Source organism: Larimichthys crocea, chromosome XIII (genome assembly GCF_000972845.2).
Source record: "Larimichthys crocea isolate SSNF chromosome XIII, L_crocea_2.0, whole genome shotgun sequence".
Classification (NCBI taxonomy): Eukaryota; Metazoa; Chordata; class Actinopteri; family Sciaenidae; genus Larimichthys; species Larimichthys crocea.
This window is the reverse complement of record NC_040023.1, coordinates 20679575-20700010: the sequence shown is the minus strand read 5'-3', so window position 1 is coordinate 20700010 and position 20436 is coordinate 20679575. Positions and strand designations below refer to the sequence as shown.

At 39.1% G+C, this 20436-nt stretch overlaps 1 protein-coding gene across 1 annotated transcript in view; it reads right to left on the bottom strand.

Annotated features, from left to right (window-relative positions):
* Positions 1-101: 101 nt before the first annotated feature.
* LOC104920193 (transmembrane protein 65) overlaps positions 102-20436 on the bottom strand; it is a 33141-nt gene continuing 12806 nt past the window's right edge. The window contains exons 3-8 of the mRNA XM_010732369.3: positions 17952-17996; positions 14767-14834; positions 13632-13686; positions 8750-8792; positions 3079-3184; positions 102-2395 (exon numbers count right to left, since the gene is read on the bottom strand). Coding sequence (XP_010730671.2) covers positions 2246-2395; positions 3079-3184; positions 8750-8792; positions 13632-13686; positions 14767-14834; positions 17952-17996 — 467 coding nt within the window. The 3' untranslated portion in view covers positions 102-2245. The remainder of the gene's footprint in view (positions 2396-3078; positions 3185-8749; positions 8793-13631; positions 13687-14766; positions 14835-17951; positions 17997-20436) is intronic.

Sequence of the window (20436 nt, the reverse complement as noted above, 5' to 3'; positions counted from 1 at the left end):
TCAAAAATCCATTCCTGATCTGAGTTACTCGTGCTTTACCAACTCCAGTGATTTGTATCCTGCTGCAGTGCATCATTTTAGAACATACCAAAGTAAACATGTACAATAGGGTTTTTTTATTAGCAGTTCATGCAAGGTGGAAATCAAGCAATCAGATCAAAAATCCTAACCACATAAATATGTTCTATTCTTTGTACATTTTCTTCATTCTACCACTGTTTAGGATCACTGTTACCAACATAATAAATAACTGGAACAATCTTATACCGTGTAAGTCTTCAGAGCATCTTTAGTAAGTTTAATTATGGACTGGAACATACAGTGATTGGTTGCAAAGTCCTTCCTTGTTGACAAATGTTTTTTGAAAATATACTCACAAAAGTGTTTTCTTGTGCTGACAAATATCTTCTATTCTTAACATTGTCCTTTGAAATAAACAGAATATCCAATGAGAAAATCATGAATACAAGACTGAGTATTAAAACAAAAATAAATACTATTCCTGCAAGGAAATTTCATTTGGTGACACATGGCTGCTTCCTTCAACATCAAGCTCGAAACAGACTTGACACCATAAATAATCAGTCTTCAGTTCTGAGTAACATGTGCCAAGCGGGTGACAAGCTAAAGTGACGGCTTACTTAAGACTTGGAAATATGCTCTTTCTGCCTTGGTTGGCAAATGACCTAGTTTTGGTTTAAAAATAAGAACACTGATTAAGAACAAATTCATAAAGTGAGAAATTATAGCCAGAGAAGCTTAGCAGCGAGACACTGAGGGGTTTGAATACTAAGCAGGGAAAGCAAATCGGTGATAATTTACAACCACAAGTGTGTGACAATATAAGGTGTAAACTGAACTGAACTGAACTGACAACAAAAACGACTAAAACTGACACCTCTGAAGTTCAGCCAGAGGAGGGCAGTAGAGCAGGGATAATGGATCTAGAGGAATGGGAAAAAATGGAGTTGTGCGTTCGTGTTAAAAAGCTTTTTTCACAGAATGGAAACGGGTTCATCTCAATCTTTTAGTGTGACATCAATTCAAATTATCTACTGATCTTAATGGCTCCATAATAGAAACTGGACTCAGGGCCTGGTGCTGTCTCACTGTGCGCCTGAAGTTCAGCCACAGCTTGCTTGATGCAGAGCTGGAGGAGATTAATCATATGGTATTGAAACCAGAGGGTCAGTGCAATCGAGACTTTAGGGGTTCAGGTGGTATTTTATATCTCTGCCTCTTTGTATTTCTCTCCTTCCTGATACTTAGTTAAGTAGCAAACTGTTTGTTTGGTTAGATAATCTTGAATTGCACCTACCTGGCTACACACAGTATACAAGGGAAACATTTTGTGCGTATAATTGCTTTGGGTGATTCTCACAAAGCATATAAAGTTAATCAGCGACAAAAAACATTTTAAAAATCCAATGGAGCAGCTAGCATGTTAAATATTTAACACTGGCGGGACTTTGAGACTTTGACATCATCAAGTAGCCAAACATGCTTGAAGTACTGTACTGAAGTATAATGTACTTGCTGTGGAAGGAGGAATCTTTGTATGCAAAAGTAACCTTCTTTCCATGAGTCATCACCGTCAGAAACTCATTAGGAACGTTCTTCAACGCATGGCTCCTAACACTGCAGAATCAAGCCATAGTCCTGCCTCAATTTTTAGGAAAGCTTCACTGTCAAAATGCCATGTAAGATACTTTTACGATTTCTTTTCTTAAAGAGCTCTGAATGTGTTTCACTGTTTTCAAAGTTTGTTGTGATATTGAATGAATGAATTGAATGAGTCCCCAAACGGTCAACTACCCTTACTTGTCATCAAACCATCTAGAGACATAGGTATATATATTCAAAAGACTCGGAGCAGAGGAGAGAAAGAGGTCACTGCAGTGTGTTTAAGATAAATGAGTTTCAGCCCGTGTCGGTCAGTCAAAACATGGTGAGGTTACGGTGCAACAGTTGGAGGAGCAGCAGTCCAATAAATCAACCGTCTCTTGTCAAGAGACAGTTCAGGTCCCTGTGCTTAAGTTCAAAGTCTAGAATCAAATAATATCTAAAATCCTCTTCAGAATACCTTTGATAGATTGACTGGGCCTTGCAAAGCAAAGTACCCGGAGATTAGACTGTATGGGGTTCAAAGACATTGCCATACACTCCAGTCCACCAGACACAGCCATTGAGCCCCAGTTTTAAAGTATTCTAATGGATTCCAAATAGTATTTGTCTCCGATCAGTTTCAGTTTTTGCTGCTCTCCGTTGGAGAAGGTGGTGGTTGTGTTTTCTCCTGTGCCTCCGTCTGGCCCTTTTTCTTCTCATCGTCATCTGTGAAGAACAGTAGAGGGAACATGCCGAGAATACAGCCGATGCCAACGCCGATGGCTTTACCCTGCACATGGAGAAACGGAAGTCAGCAAACAATACTGGCAGAGAAATGGGTTTTAGATCAGCCGCACAAAAACAAATCTCTACAGCTTTGTCGTTTCCAGAAAATAAGCCTTTTACATTTCAGTTACAAGCCACTTTTTTTAATCAAACTGTCCTTCTTTGTCCTTTCTTGCTTTATTATCATTTCATTATATGAAATCTTTAGCTGCAGGCGAAATGACATGAAACACTGAGTTTCGATTACACCTTTGACATGTATTCTATATGTTTGCAAGTCAATTAAAATGGTATTCTCCAGCCTACCAGACCAACTTGACCTTTTACAATCAGCCTCTTAGTGCTCGACCAATCACTCCACCTAATTGAAGTTAATTATATTACACACTTGAGCAGTCAAGGCATATTAAAAAAACATTCAGGTCTAATTTTCTCATGCAATAAATGAGTGATGAAAAGGGCACATCACAGATGCTTGTGTCTCTGTTGTCTGCGGTGCATTACGCGACAAATGGAATAATTTAGATGCTCTTTGCAGCTGGTTCATTTATATCCAGTCTGCGTTTATGCTGAGTGTTTATGAGGCTTTTATCTGTCAGACACAACTGAAAAGAGAAATATGCGTCTATACCAGAAGAGACATGGCTAGAGAGCAGAGTGGTTTTAGTGCGGTATGATGATACCAACCGAGTGAGAGCTGACTCTGGTCTGCCACATGTCAGCCTGTTTTGGGCTCAAGTCAGGAATCTGCATTCCCAGCCGAGACGCCAGAGCCTCCACATAACCTGCCAGCCTGAAGAGAGGAACAGACAGACAGATGGAAAAAACAAGTAGAGAAAGAAAAAACTTAAGAACATGCTGTAAAGGTGAGCTGCTAGAATGAACTACTTATGACCTGGTCACTCATTAAGTTGCTTTGAGAAACAGAAATGATCCTTTCACAAGATGGAAAGCTTCTTCAAACAGAGCAGAGTGACATGGTAAATGTAAACGTCTGTAATAGGAACATAAATTGTACATATACAATTATACATCCTCTAAATCACTCAAACAAATATGGTACACAGTATCACAGTCTGTTAAGGCTCCAGGTTGTAATTCGCACATAATAAACTTAGAAGCATTTATTCATATTTGTTTTGTTCCACTTTCACATAACAGTCTCCTTTCAATGTTTTTGTAAATTACATGTCATGATCCATTAAACCAACCATGGGACAACTCAGCATGGCAAAATAAACAACTTAAGTAATCAACAATAATGAAAAAAACAATGACAAATCAGCAGATACGTTTTCCATTCTGCGCTGGGTTGCTGCTGTCTTTCATAAACCCAGCAGGATGTTACAGATCCGCTCTAATAACACGCAGAGAGAGAAAGAGATAGAGCCTCAAGTGTGTGTGAATAAAATAAAGTCAAGCGTTTCTGTGATTTACACAGATGACAGCACAAAGACCGATTGCAGCAGATAAAGAATCATTTTGTGTAATGTTGTAACATTAGAAATTCATCCATCAAAACTTTCATTTTGTACATTTTGTCTGATGTGGATCACTGAATCACATGAGTTGTGAGTAAGTGAATAAAAGCCACAGAGACACAATTTATTATCTGTCTCTTATTGAGGGAATGTATAAAACCATCCTATAAAAATGCAGATAAACCAGTTGTTTATTCTTTATTTTTAGGGAACATTCTTCTATCACCTGCATCCCTAGGCATAGACATCTGATGTTGTGGAGAGTGTGTGTGCAGGTTCATCAGTGAATCAACCACCAGAGGTGAGTGACTAAATGAACTCCCAAAAGTTTATAGATTACCTATAGAGCACAAAGAGAGAGGGAATAGCCAATATCGCCCTCAGTGAGGATAAAGGTCACAAGTTTTATGTCAATATGAATGACAATGTGGGCAAGACAGGAAAAAAATAAAAAAATAAATTACAATAATGATACTGCTGACCATAGCTGTAGTCAGATAAGACTGGTTGTATAATAATTCTATCTGTGAGGAAATCAGGACAACAACAACAACATAGCAACAAAAAAATCTTCCTCCCAAGAAGACCAAAAATGTGTCACATATAATATGTAAAAAAAAAAAAAAAAATAAGAATAATAATGCAAAGATTTAATTTCAAAGTGATGCCAATATACACTCCTAGTGAAGTAGGTAAAGCGATCTGTTGTCTCCAAGTTACAATGATTTGAGAAGTGAGCAGAGATCAGCAGTGAGACAGCTAATATAATAGAAATCTGGGCCAACTCTGCTTATATACAGGACTGCAACCGGGGTGCATTTGCCTTCATTACCCAGTTGTAAACTAACCTTAAATTGCACAAATTGCAAACTCAGTCAATTTGTAATGACCAAAGTAAGAAAGGAAACTTGAAGTGTTGGGAGAGCTGCCGTACATCACTGTCATGTGTCCAGTTTGAGGCTGCTGGAGCAAGAACATACCACAGTGCAAGTCAAGCAGCTCCAGTGTGAGAAAATAAATTCAAGTCAATATTTTGGCCAGGGCCTGGTTCAGTCAGTGGCACTAATGGATCCTCAGTTCACTGCACACCCAAATAAACTGCAGCTGGAGCTGTCAGGTCAAGGTAGTGATAAGCAGCAAGTAGCATATGAGAAAGATAAGGAGACAAGGTAAGGAGGCTAGTGTGTGTGTGTGTGTGCGTGTGTGCATGCGTGCCTGCGTGCGTGTGTGTGTGTGTGTATCTCAGAATACCTATAGATAGATATACCAATTTTTATCGTTACAGCTGATGGACTATGACGTTATAATCCAAATCTTGATCACGAGGACAATAATTACATAAATCACAACAACGGGGCAAAATTTAGTTTCCATTTTCATGATGTGATATCTATTCTGCTGTTACTCACATTCAAACTAAACTTTTTATATTCTTTTGCTACATACCTGCAACAGCACAATAATACAGATTATCTTGCCTTTGACATAAATCCAGTCCAAGTATTTCACATACTTGCAACAGCAAAGGGCAAAAGTAATCGGGTCTGCAGCAGAAAATAAAATATCCGTGTTCAAAACACTGGAATGATGAAATTTACTGAAAGCAGCATCAGAGGGTTGAAACTCAACCTGGCTGCACCGGAAGCAATAAAAACTCAATCCACCAATTTTACCGGCTAGAAAATTACATTTGCTGAAACTAAGACCATGCACATTCATAAGGTTTTGAAATTAAAACAGAACGTAATGGGAAATTGTGTTTTGCTGTGTGTATTGGGACACTGAGGCAGGGTGTGAATCAAACTCAGTGACAAAGATAGATACTATGAAGAACTAAAATGTATCAGTGATAAATGAGCTACAGTCGATGGTAAATATGTTTTATGTGTTTCAAAATGGGTAGTTTAAGCAAGAATTTAAGCAAGAATCTGCCCTACTGAGGTATCCGTTGCAGATACTGGACTTTAAACCTCCTTAAAGGAAGGCAAGTAAAACTAGATTTTCCCTGAGGGGATCAGTGCACTTTTTTTTTTTTAAATACTCATATTATAAGGAAGATATACAGACATCACAGGGTTATGTGTCACAGCCAAGAAGGAGGTTGGGAATCAAATTTGGGACCCTAGTTTTTATTCGCTAGAGTCCACTAATGTGATTCTCTAAGTTCTTGTCCTGCTTTTCTAACTTGGCTGAATCCAATAATGTTTTACTTGTGTCCTGTCTGCCCCAGAAAACCACTCATGCATTGTGGCCATAAGAAACACAAATGGTATCGGAGACTTAGCTGCGTGGAAGCATCAGTAACAACTGCCTGAACGATCACAATGACTCATGAACTAAATTATGGACTTCAAAAAGGTTAAGCTGGTTTGCTACATCTGTCGAAACACACACGCACAAAGGAAAATCTCCCAAATTCCCCAACATGAAGCAGCAGAGCTCAGTCACTGTCACTTGGGTTGAGGAAAACAGACGTTGAGTGGGGAATCACTGCAACATAATCACAATAGTATTGACCAAGGAGACTCCAGAGGAACATCATGTAGTGACAGCTACATCCATTTGCGCTGTTCGATTACGTGACTGCAAAAATCACACTTTTAGAGAGATGCTGGTGCCTTTGACTTCCACAGGGAGTTCTTGTGGATCAGTGGGCTAATGTGTGCATGAAGCTCTCCTACTAAGCACCCCTGTTCTCACCACTGTGTTTCCTGTCTGTCTATATCAACTGCTATTAAGCAGGGGGAAATTACATGAAATTTTCCATACCAATTAAAAAATTTACAATCTTTGTGTGTGTGTGTAAAAATATTGGTTTACATCTACAGAAATAGAAAATACTAGTAATTTATTTGTCACTTAAGACTCTGATAAAGGTTTGGAAAAGATATATCTGTACATCCACCAAACAAACTTAGTTTACATTGACAAAAAATATAGTCGATATTTATGTAAAGTTGGCTCCACCTAGTATGATCTTCAAATGCAACTGGCACAAGTGCCGAAGAGTTACTTTTTGACTGGATGAAACCAAAATGAAAGTTCTCTGATGAAAAACTTTCCAGCAGATGTCAACCAAACAGTTTTTAATTGAGAACATTTTTTTTTTGAAAATGGGGATCTTCTTCTTCTTCTTGTCTGGAGTGAGAATGTAACCCAGGGTGACTACACACACGATACAACCTACAAAATATGCAAATTCATGGATAATAGGACACACTCTCAACTCAGGTATTTTTACACTTACACGCTGTGAGCAAAGACACGAAATAGGTTGAAGGGTTCAGAACTGCAACGAACAGTTCATTAATTGATTTGAAAAATTAACTGCTTTCACCTTATCAAAATGTAATATTTTCTGGTCTTTCTAATTATAATAGGGACCTGAATATCTTCAGATTTAGTTACTCGGACACTAATAGTTGCAGCCTCTGTTCATCAAGTTTTGACATGTCACCAACTGTCTATAAGCTGGTGGAGTAAAATTCCAAAAGGTCATTCACCATTCAAGTGGTTCACTTGCAGCTTGGGCAGTGTGAATGTGTATCAAGTATCAAAACTTCAACAAGTTGACAATAAAGATGCATCTGGGGTCTCCTTGTCTGTCGGGTACTGATCAAAGTTTACTTATAGTCTCAGAAGAAAGTCTACTGCTCCTCCTCCTCAGCTCTCAGCTGCTACTAAAGTGCCACTGACTCCCAGAGTAATCTAAAGCACAGGTTTTTATATATGTGTGCGCTTAAGCCGTTCCTATTTGACGTGAACGTAAGCAGGAATGCAAATGTTGCAGTGAAGGACACCTGCAGAATCTCCACAGAGACTCTGTGTAGCAGAAGAACAGCCTTCACACTCGCTGCTGCAAATCTGTCAAAATGAGGAAAAAACTGCCTCTCCTGTCTGGTCTAATCGAGTCTCGCCTTGACAAACTGGCCACAAGGGCTCTACTTTCCAATTATGATTGAGGAGCAAACACGGACACACTACTGAGAGCGCTTACAAAAGTCCAAACAGCTTAGCTAATCCATCACGCACAAAAACAGTGCAAAGGCACCAGCATAGTCTTTCTACCTGTCTTTGTGTTACCTTGTCTCTTGTGCTGACTCTCTATATGTAAATAAAAAGAGTAATAATCTGTTAAATCACAAACAAATCACTGAAATATATCCAACAGGCTGTTTTCATGTGCCACATAGTTTGGCTTCATGGTTGGTTAAATCCATAAAGCATGTTAGGAAGCTGATTGTGGTCCCTGTAGTCTGAGGTGGATGATAGTCATGAAGCAGCTGACTGAACCTGATGACACATTGCATTCATTTTTCGTTAATAACTACAGCAGGGCCTCTCCTCATTTTGACACACCTCATTCAGACTGTCTTAATTTAATCAAACCACATTGATTAGTTTTAATTATTGACCTTTTCTTAATCGTCAAACTACTCCCTTCTATCCTCTGAGACATAAACCTCTGGTGGCCGTACTTTCCCTCTCTCTTGCTGCTAATGCTTATCTTCCTCTGGGCTGAATGCAGTAATTGCCTTTAATACTAGGCATTTAATGACTTAGTCTTTACTAAGAGGAGTGGGGTGGGATGGTTAACCTCTTCCTATGTGTATCTATAAGAAAAAGGACATTTTATATTATAATTGTGTATACTTGGGTGGATTGTCTTGCACTGCCTTACAGTAATAATCTGTGTAATGGGATATACACTATAACATTACCATAATATTTAATCATCACTATCATTTTCTAATTTGAATGAATAAAGTGAACCACTTCGAATTCCATCCTCCTACAACCTGCCGTGATGTGCAGAAACCTTAAGCATAGGAGCTTCCTGTGTATGTGCATCTGTGTGTGTGTGTGCGAATACTTACCCTAGTCCTGCCAGATCAGACACCAGGTTGCCAAGGGCAGCAGCTGTGGAAAATACGAGAAGAGAAACATGATTACAAAATGAGGATTGTATCGAGTCAGCCAAAAGGCACAAGACCCAGAATGAGTTTCTCTGGAGTCTTTCATCATGTGAAACACAAAATATTGCACTCTTTGTCAGACTCACTTTATGTACCACTCAGAAGCATGTAATTGGACTCGTCTGCCAGCAGACAATGTGGTGTCCTCCTTATTAACAGATTGCTAAATTGATTTCCCTCATTATCAATTTATGGAATGCATGACATGTGCTGAGCTATGCTCAGAAAATACCGATGGACAGAATGTGGGTGTAGTGTAGTTGAAGTATGTACGTGGAGAAATACTGGTGGTGACGATGTCTTGTGGAAATCTTTTGTGATGAGAGTGACACGATGCTTGTAACTAAGGCTGAGGCGTTGGAGAGCTGGAGAGAGACCTTCAATTATCTTCTCATGCCTTCATCTACTTCCCTTTGGTATTTGATGATATTACACTATATGTAACCACTGGTGGTCACTTGCATTGCAGAGGACAGCCACAATGCATTCTGGCCTCATTAAGGAGGCAGAAGCACTGCTGAAGCACACATCACTCCCACCCAGAGCCTAATAACTTCACATGAATAAAGTAGAGCAACACTTTGCACAGTACCCAAGGAGAAGAGGATGAGGGTATGTTCAAATTAATAATGAAACAAAAGCAAGGAGCAGAACTGTGTGTCATGATCCCTGAATATATCTGGGGATTGTTCTGTCGCTTCTGTGTTAGTCAAGTAGTGGATACTAAAAGAAAGAATAAAGTCTGTGCTTTGCTCGTGTTCTTACTGTTGCTCATGATCCTAAGTTCAGAGTATTGCTGCAGCTGCCGCAGTGGCACAGATACCCCTGAGTGTGTGTGTGTGTGTGTGTGTNACCCCTGTGTGTGTGTGTGTGTGTGTGTGTGTGTGTGTGTGTGTGTGTGTGTGTGTGTGTGTGTGTGTGTGCGTGTGTGTGAGCCATCTCTGCGCATCCAACTCTGGCAAGTCTTGAGTTGCTTCAATCCAAATGACTTTCTGCTACTGTAGCAACACTGTAGACAACAGCATGCAATGTGCCCAAACTGTGTTCTGTCTGCTGACAGACTGTAGCCATAGATCAGAACAAAAACAACCACAGGACCAACACCCACATTAATGAGCACAGAGGAATTCAGATAAGACCTTTCGTAGTCACAGTATAATTAAGGGGAGCCTGTGCGTGCCGAGATGTGGGAAGGTGTTGTTTACTGTGTGTCTCTGCAGGCCTATGACCCTGACCCCAATGAAGAGAAACTCGCCTGCCTGCTGGAACAAAGCATTAATGTTAATAAGCTGCTTGTTTGTCTGTATTTGGCTCTAATTTGTTTCTAATTCTTGCGATCACACAATCAAGTAGAAAATGGGGAGATTCTTCTGGTATTTTAAACAGAAATGATTGTTTGTATGTAAGTAAGTAGGATCCAAGTCTGGCTGTACTCATATTCGAAATGGACAATTAAAAAAAAACATGATTCAGATTAAAGATAAAGTCTATTTCATATTTTATTGTTTCCCATATGATGATTTAAGAGCTTTTTAGTCTAGTCATTGTGATGACTTTCTGATGGATGATGATGGCAGTGATAGAGTTTAGATATAGGATGGAGGTTACAGGATAAAGATTATATGTTGTGATAAAATAATGTGATGTCATTATACATCATACAAGCCCCTGAGGAGGCAGATGTAATGATGGAGACCCATCAGGCTTCATCATGTGGTCAAGCTGCTTGAATGTAATTACAAGCCAAGGTCAGCTGTCTGTCTTTAACTCACAGCCACTCACCTCCACAGGTTTTCACAGTCAAGTGGTTCTGAAGCAGCTCTAAAGATATTTTAGTACAATGTACAATGTAACAGGTGCTTTCGCACTGTTCATCGAGAAGTAAGGGCCTGTACTTCATCCACCACTCTCACTAATTACATGAAAGAAAGATGAAGATGAAGGTGAGTACAAAGTAGTTTTACATTTCTGGGTAAAAAAATAAATGATCATCAGGCCCAAAAACAAGACAAAAATATTCAGATTTAATTTTCTGTTCTTCTTTTCTCTTGTTTTTGCGTACTTAATGATGTCCATCTTTCACAGGAACTTTCTAAAACTGTGCAAACCTGCAGCAAATTCAGCCATTCTGTCCTCATGTCTATTGGTGGATAAATGGGCTGTGAAACGATGTTAAATAACAAATGGGGGGAACTTTTTATTCTCTTGTTTTTGTCTGCAAGGCTCACTTACCAGCTGTAGGTCGTAATGTTCACAGACTGAGAAATGTCAGGTTATGTATTAGCAACATCTATCTATACCTGAACGCATTCTACAGGGACAATAACATTCACAGAAATACATCTGCAAATAACTGTGCAACGGCTCAAGGTATGACAGGCGAGTGTGGAAACCGGTCGTCGATCAACCATTAAACAAGAGAATGGAGGAAAAGATGTGAAACCAACCTGGAAGCATTTATTCAGCCTTGTGTGTGAATTCAGGATGTTATTAAGTTCTTAAAAATGAGGAGAGCTGTGTTACAAACATATTAGTGCAATATAATTATGAGAATCTAATAAAAATGTTCAAACATGTGGGGACACACATGCCCTTCGCATGGGTGTTTGAAGGCAAGTCTTATTTGGAGTTCTTTACACATCATTAACTCTGTTTAAATTATGTAATTGGCCAAGCTCAGCGGTACACCATTTTCTAACGTCACAGCTTCTAATTTCATTGAGCCAGCAGAGCCATATTTGCCTCCTAGAAAATGTGTGATTGGTGGGCTTGACTACAGACTTGACACTCAGTACTAAATCATTCTGGACTGGACCAGATAACTGCAGCCGCTTGATTTGCAGACCTTAAAATGTCCCCTATGTAGCAGGGATGAGAAACAGTACCACTGCTGTGAAAATGGAGTTCAAGTGATAGAAACTGGGTTGAGGCTGTGCTTGAGGACTGAACAGAAACTCATTTTTTTTGTCTATAGCTGTGCCGTACTTTTGTACTTTTTTTTTTAATTAATGGGAGATTTCAGCAGCTAGGGCTCACTTTCAAACCTGGAATTGAATTCAGGCCAGAGATAACAGGCTCTGTCTGTCAAACTAGCAACTTTTGGAAAAGTGAATTCTGCATTTTCTGTCTGAGTTTGCAATCTGACAATCCACTTGTCTATAAATCACTAAACCAGAAATGGTTCCTCTGGCTTAATCAAAATCCCAATCATCCATTCATTGGAAAAGTTCTAAATTGAATAACTGTTTTGAATTGTGAAACCGCACGAGCAGGATCAAGTCAAAAGCTTTTGATGAAGGAAGGTTCAAATATCTCCTCTCTACAGCACAGACACATCTACCTCTCTCTGGTCTACATCTCTGCAGTTTCCCCATGAAGTAGAATACAAAACTCTGTTACAACATCTGCTTTGGCTGCTCAAACAAACATGAAATACACTGCTATCACCACTAGCAGCAACAAAAGAATCAGAAGAGGAAAGGTGAGACTTGCAGAGTTGGTAATGTAGACATGGGGATGCCAGTTGCTCTTAAACTCATCTTTCTGACACTGCTAACAACAAAACTACTGGGCTGAGATGAAACAGGACGCAAAGACTTAGAGCTAATTCTGGTTACATAAGCATTATTCATATAGCAAATATCGACTGAGATTGTTATCAGTGTGCTCCCCTTCTCAAAACTCCACTTTGCATGAACATTCAGTATAATCAATGAAACATTATAACCTCAGCGTCTCTACAGATACACTGAATAATCTCAAGTGATGACATTAAAATGCAAATGTGCCTCTTTAAGTTAAGTGGATATTATTACACTCATTCAATCTGCTTGTGAGCATCATGATCATATTTATGAAATGATCATTTTATAGACCAGCCAGTGTCACACACTTCCTTTCTCTAATGTTATCTCACTTGCTTTCTTTGGATTAGTGTCAGAGGAGTGGATCATTAAAGCTTCATTATGAGACAGTGACTTCTGTCGACACTGAAATTGAAAACGTCTCATTCGATCATCTTTTTCAAGAGTTGGGAGTCCACTGTGGTTTGGCATGCCATCACTCTAATAAGGAAGTAGGCAGGGAGTGTGCTGGCACATGACAAGCAAACTTTTACTTAATGGAAATCCAGATTGAAACAAAGCCAGAGAAATCATGGCAACCTGTCAACACAGACATTAATAGACATGTGTGGAGGTGGGCTTTCTTGGCATTACGCTGCAGGAGTGAGATGACTTCTGAGAGCAGTGCCGGGTGAGTTGATAGTCACAGCTGGTGCTCAATGACTAATTACACTCTCCCTTCAAATGCAGAAGCTGCATGACTTCAGACACACACACACACACATACATACATAAACACCAGGTTGTCAGAGCTTGGTTCAGTTAGTTAGTTGAGAAGTGAACAACAATGTACGGCACCATGGCAGCTCACCTGGTAGAGAGTGCGCCCCATTTACGAAGACTGAGTTTGTACCACAGCACCCCTGTCTCTCTCTGCCCTATTTCCCATCTGTCTCAAACTGCCACTATCTAATAAATGCTAAAAAAAAAAAAAAAGCCCTGTAAATCTACAGAGAATTTATAAAATGAAAACTGTCATTCATCACATCAAAGAACATCAAACAGGATAAAAACCAAAGCGTTCGACACTGTCTCATCTCTCTGCCCCAGGCGCATGCTTTTGACAGCCTGATGGACTTACCGACCTCACTGATTTGTATTAAAAAGATAAATATTTATTACGTATCAAGTTACATTATCATATCATGAGATTCTCTTACCCGCCATAGTTGAAATGCCGAGGATCACGCCGATGGATAACTCAATCTGCGTGCCCTGCGAAGCACACACGGCGGAGGTTAGTTTTATTAGAAAGGAGTGAGCTCAGTGTGTCTCTGTGTATGTATGCATAATGTATGGACCATCACATATGAAATGGATCTGTTCATGTTCCTTCTCAATGATATTAAGAAAGACATGCAGAAAATGACTTTGCATCCTTTATGTCTAAGGAGCTAACTCACCATAGGTTTCTCTACATTTACTTTTAAACGTCTTGTCTAAAATGCTACAGCAAGCATTCGAAACTTCAACCAACTCAATGGTCAAAATGGCAAAAGCTTTTTTAAGTTTTTCTAGAAGCCTTTAGTGATTCACTTTAAAGTTTCCTGGCTGTATGCAGACCTCTTGCTCTTTACAAAATGAGTGCAGCTGGAGTTGTTCAGGCAGGGTGCATTAGTTTCTCACAGTCTTTAAAAAACACTGTTTTACCAAAGTCTTCGCAAACAAGTTAAATGCACACCACAGATACTTATCGATTTAAAATGTCAGACATCTTCAGAGTCTTTGCTTTGTAAACAGCAAAAATCAGCAAACAGATCTCCATATTATTTTTTGTTACAGTACATCGGTTTTTGGGTAAAGCTATGGCATTTTATTTTATTCTATTTAGGTTTCATCTCTTTTGTTTGTTGTTGGACTTCCACCACCGTACGAAGCAGAAGAATTCATTTTCTCTTTGTTAAGTTAAGAACCTGGCCATGCAAGCTCACTGCGAGTTAAGTTGATAAATTCATTCTGTTCCACTGGGTGTAGATTTCATTATTCGAATAATTTCACAAAGACTTAATAAAGAGTGGAGAGCTTGTGAATGTGAGAAGAGAAAGGAGAGAAACATGAGGCAGACTGCCAAACAATGACTCAGAGCAAAACGGGAAATATACTGCAACATTAAAACAGCAGCATCAAACAAACAAAAAAATATATATTCAGTGCTCATTATCATCTACAGCTTCCTACAGTACATAACATATCTTTTATGCACAGGTTTCCCCTGTGGAAATCAAACGCTGAGCAAACCTCTATACCTGCTGAGCTGCAGAGAAGCTCAGCACTGCGTGAAGGTGACAGACTTACAGCGACAATCATGATGCAGTTGTCCAGGAATCCAAATCCAACAAAAGGGAGAGCATTGTGCAGCAGAACTGTAAAATGACAAACAATACATCATCAACAGGCAAAACAAACAGAAATTATGCAGATCATATGAGTGTGCATTAATAAATAACAACACAACAGACATGATTGAGCCTCATAGAGCTGAGCTGTAACACAGTTAACACAAACAGAGAAGATACAGAACATAAAACACTATGCTGAAGAGAAGATTAACACTACGGAGCTGCTGTTGAAACAAACTGAAGATGCTGTACAGACTTTAGTTTAATCCACGTTCTTATCCAGTCACAGAAAATCCATTATTAACTCCTGGAAAAAAAAAAGATTAGTCTTAATGAGATAAAAATGAAGATTACATTGATTGGAATCATACATTTGCAGTTCAGTTCATATTTTCTGATGCTTTTAATGCCTCATTTGACCTAAATTGCACCAACATTTTAATTTACAGGCTTTGCTAACAAGATGAATATATATTACTTAACTTTGTGGGCTCAATAAAACAAGACATTAAACTATGAGATAATATAAGAAACTAAAACTCATCTCACATGAGGAATATTTAAGTGTTACAGAAGTAAGAGAAGTGCTGTTAAAATAAGGAATATTAAACCACAGTAAAATGTAATTTTTAAGTACATGCTAAAAGTACTGTAATTCAGTGAATAAGTTATCATGTCTTATTTCTGTAGCATAGAAAAATATTGTAAATATTACACAATGGAGTATTGTTTTACATGCATAAAGAGATTCCTTGTGCATGTTGTGAGTGTAGATATGATATAAAGTCTTATATGCTGAAAGTGGATTTTAAAATGTCACCCTGCGGCACAAAAAAACTATTTGATGTTCAGTCTAGTTCAAATGACCGACCTTCAGTGAAGAGTTTGCTTAAAAGATAATCATTATTCAGCTCTCCTTCACTACAAATTAAGTTTTTTCAATCTTTGAGCCTCAGGACAAAAAACACCTACTCACTCAGGTCTTCAAACAAAGACTTTACTATAATGCTACACCAGGGACAACTTTGACCGGATTGTGAAGAGCACTCCGCCTCTCGGTACTGAGAGATGGTTAGGACACTTCACTGCGGAAAAACAAACGAGAACTCAAGAGTGAAATCTAACAGCAGTCAGTGAGCTGTGTGCAGAGAATGCTTGACTTCTATAGGAGATTTCTTCTCCTGTCTCTCTAGTATCCTTTCATTTAAAGCATTGCTGACCGGCGCAATTTAGTGATCACAGGTTACATACTGCACTTCAACATAAAGCTTTTATGACAGGGATCTCCAAGGTGCCCATACTTTAATTTCCCAGTGTATACCCTTCATCTCCCCTGGACTCAGCTGTTCAGACTATGTTAACTAGCTCAAATTCGAACCTTTGAGGATATAATGTCTCTGTTTTCATAATATATGCTACAGGTCAGAGGAGGAAATTAAAAACGGGCTCCTCTGGCAAAATCCGTTCCAATTACTGAACTTTTTGTTGGATTTTGTGAATAAACTAAATGTACAGCTGTTTGGGGAACATTATTCAGTGTTAGAGGGTACATTTTAATTTAAAAAAAAGATTGTAATTATGCTTTGGGAAATTAGAACAGATCTTATTGATGGAGGAAAAATAGGCTTCCTCGTTGTTTCCGCTTGTGCCACCATCAGGCCAAACATGCCTTATTTTATGTATAATGTAGTTATACTGTCCTATTCTGTACAGAGGTCTATGCAGGGCTCTGCTCTCTGTGCTCTATTGTTAATTCAATATTTTGATCACATCTTACGTAATCTAATCTAACTGATCTTCCTTAATAGATACACTGTGTACTATAGCCTATAAACCATTTCAGAGTCACTTAAAGGGATTTTATATATTAATACATGGAAAGAAAGAAAGATTTACTTCATTGTAACACTAAAATATTCAATAGATCAATTGTTAACTGAAAGGCATGGTATTTTTAACTCCCAGTAGGAGAAAAGCAAGGCAGCCATAGACCCAACACAAAGACTTTGTTGTCTTGAGGAAAATCATGTGCACGTCGTCGTTGCTCCAGTGACAGCCGGCTGAGTCGATGTTTCTGTTTGGGGTTTCGTCCAGCGTTTCTGTTCTTGTGCTGAATGGCAGTTCCCACTTTGACTCTGCACTTGAGATAACAACTGAGCTCTGGAGAGGAGATTTCTCACATGATGTCTCTGTTTTTGCTCATAGTCACAAAGAACTCTCTGTTATGTGAGTACTGTGAGAATGAAAGAATGACTTAAAAATACAAGTTGATTCGAACTCTGCTGGGTTGAACAGCAGCCATTTAGAGATTTAGAGAGAAATCTGAGGTCATGTCAGTAACTGTAGAGTGAGGTATACCTGCACAAGCTTTTAGTTGGGTGTGCTGATGGATTGAGGTGGATTACATACAGTATGTGTGAGTGTATGACCTTCCATTTGTAGTCAGGAATTGTCTGTTAGATACTGTATGAACTGGAAATCAGTGGCGTTAACAAAAATCCTAAACAATAATCAATAAACCGAGAGCAGACAGTGCATGTTACTGTCCACCAGGTGGCGTACAAGAGGTCTGTTTGCAGCGGGAAGTTAAACGAGAGATTAGAGAGTGTCTTAAATCTTGTTTTAACAGCTCTCGTCAGTGTGGATGTGCCTTGTCTTCCACTAACTGTGGTGCAAACAGACTCTGAACCATATGGCCTGGCATAATGGAATAGCAAAGTTGTGTGTTTGGTGTCATAAAGTGACAGGACTATATTTGAGTTTTACAGCTTCGTCCTCTTCTCACGTCTTCCTCTGAGTTATCACCAAACTTTGTTTTCCTCTGTTACTGAGGCTATTCTTGGCTACAAATACGTTTGAGGCATCAGGGGCAACAGCTAATTTGCACGTGGAAAACTTAACGGCATTAGCCAGGTCCACAGACAGCACACTTTCCTCCTCTAAATGTTAATTAAGACTGATCTTCATTAACCTTCTTGGTTAATTGATGGGCAATGATGCATCTCAATCCAGGCTGTCATGCTACAAGATTACTAATCGTTTTTTCAAATAAATGAACTATGTTAAATCATCCATCTAAATGAACAAAAAGAATCAAACACTCTGAAACATCCACCAAGATGACCAAAATCGACATCTTACCATATCTTAACTGTGCTGCAGTGGGTGGTGCAATTTCCAGCTGCCCTGAAAAAGAAGAGAACATGTGTTATAAAGCAACTGCATCTCCTATTGCCTGATTTTCTATAGAGAGGAACAGTCAGCATAAATGTCACGCGTCTTAAATGGCACGGACTGGAGAGAGAGGGAGAAAATCTTTTGCAGTGTGTCAGGGGTGATGAAAGGGAGTCAGAGGAAGAGGAGCGAAGAGCATCTCCCTCTTTACCACATCCCCTGAGTGAGACACGGATCAGGACAAAAGTGACGTCAGAAAATTATCATACTGCTGCCAGTAAGGCCACAGAGGAGGTCTGCCAGCACACTTATAATTGGAGAGCGAAGATGTATAAGTGCGTGCGTGTAGTGACAGACAGACAGAGAAATGAAGGAAATACTATCATCCGACTCGAGGTAGATGAAATGAAATGTCTTTACTGAGATCTAATGACAATTTTTCTACATCCTGACACTATAGTTAAAAGGAAACCGTGAAGTTAAAGAGGTGTAATGTATACCTGCGACGAGAAGCCGCGGAATAAAATAAGTATCAGACTGGATGTGCCACATTAATAAAAACCCCTGCTGCAAAACAAGGAAGAAATGAAACAAAGATGGAACAAGATGATTTTCTTTGCAGGTTCAGTGAAATTGGATTCATTTTGGAAATGCTAGCACACATAATGAAGTCTGGTCCATCACGCTCAGGTGTTTTGCACCACTGCAGGGTAAAGCAGGCTGGAACAGATTTTGCATACTGGTGTCGAGGTGACCAAACAGAGACCCAGAGTCTCCACTACAGGTAAAACCTAGATATCCAAACAAGCATTCATGCACAATTGCCACTGAGCTTTCTGTGAGTACGAATTACAGCAAATGCTAAAAGAAGCTTCTTGTAAATTACCATTTACAATTCAGCTTTTTGTTCCGTCTTGAATAAATGTTGTTGATTATTCCTTGTTGGAAAAAAATTATTCCCTTTATGACATTAAAACTCAGGCTGTAACATCACAAACTGCAAATAACAAAACAAAAACATCTTGACTTGTTTCATCCTGTTTGCTGTCCTCACCCATTTCCATCTCCCTCTCACTTCCTGCTTTCCTTTCAGGACTCGGTGTCACATTACAAGCTTCATAATACAGTGTGCAGTTCACCCCTCCCGTCTCAGGTTGCTGACACAACAACACACAACTGTTCACCTTAATGGCAGCAATTTCATCAGAGTGAAAACACTGCTGACACATTCACATACATGCACACACACACACACACACACACACACACACACACACACACATAGCATTGTTAAAAGTTTTATTTCATTTCACAAGTTCTGGACATTCCTCTGAGCTACAAAAGCATTTCAATTATGAAATATGAAGATCCTATCCACAGATGATGGATAGCTTCGGCAATTAAGTACCACAACACATTTATTTCCATGTATCACACATTCAGGGGTTGTTTTAGGATTTAATTAATGGCTTTCAATGATCCTCCTGTGTCAGTGTGCTAACTCGACCACATTACTTTTCTTACTCTAAACAGCTGATGCTGAATTATTCTCAGCTGTCTTGTAACTTGTAAATCAGTGACTAACAAGTGGTACCATTCAAAGTTTTTGTTTTGTTTTGTTCATAAACAGACAACTTTTAGAAAACACTGTTTTTCAGAACACCATTGTGTAACTAACTGTATAATGAGAAGTATGTAACGCTTTAAGTCACACACCATTAACCATTTGACTGATTTTGGTGAAACTGGATAATATTTTATGGGGAAAAAAAATGTTGTCTGGTTCAACTTTCTGCCATTTACAGAGTTTCCTGCTGAACAGTAAAGTAAACTGCTGTGAACAACAGCTGCTGTTAGCTAATGTTAGGTAACGTTAGCTCAGTTTGTTAGCCGGGTTGCTTGGATGTGATTTCAGAAGACCAGGGCGTCTGTACCACAGGTGTTTTGGACCACCAGGAAGAGGAGGTTTTCAGGTCCAGGTACAGGAGAATGCTTAAGGGAAGCAGAGCCAGTGTCGTGCCAGAACAGGAGCTGGGCAAGTGAGCAATATAACCAGACTCAGCAGCATTCATGGCCATAATGACAGGCGAGAAAACTGAGGATGATACTGATGGAAGAAGCTAAGACTTGAAAAGGAGAGAGTGACCAAGCAAGAAACTACCCGACAACTATATCCTCAGACAGGCTTTTAGTCACTGGCAACAACTTAGAATAAACAAAAGACTGAAAGACTGACACTGAGCTGGACGTCTTGCTGTTGGACTAGTTATTATTATATAATCTGGCCTGACAGAGTAAAGCAGATTATTCTGTCCTGGGTGGATCTTCTATGATTTAGTGCTGTTACAAAATGAGTGAGAGTTGAGTTAAATTGTATATAAACTGCTGAAATAATGTATATAAACGCAAATATACTCAGAAGATACAGACTGGTTAATTTAATTTATTTATT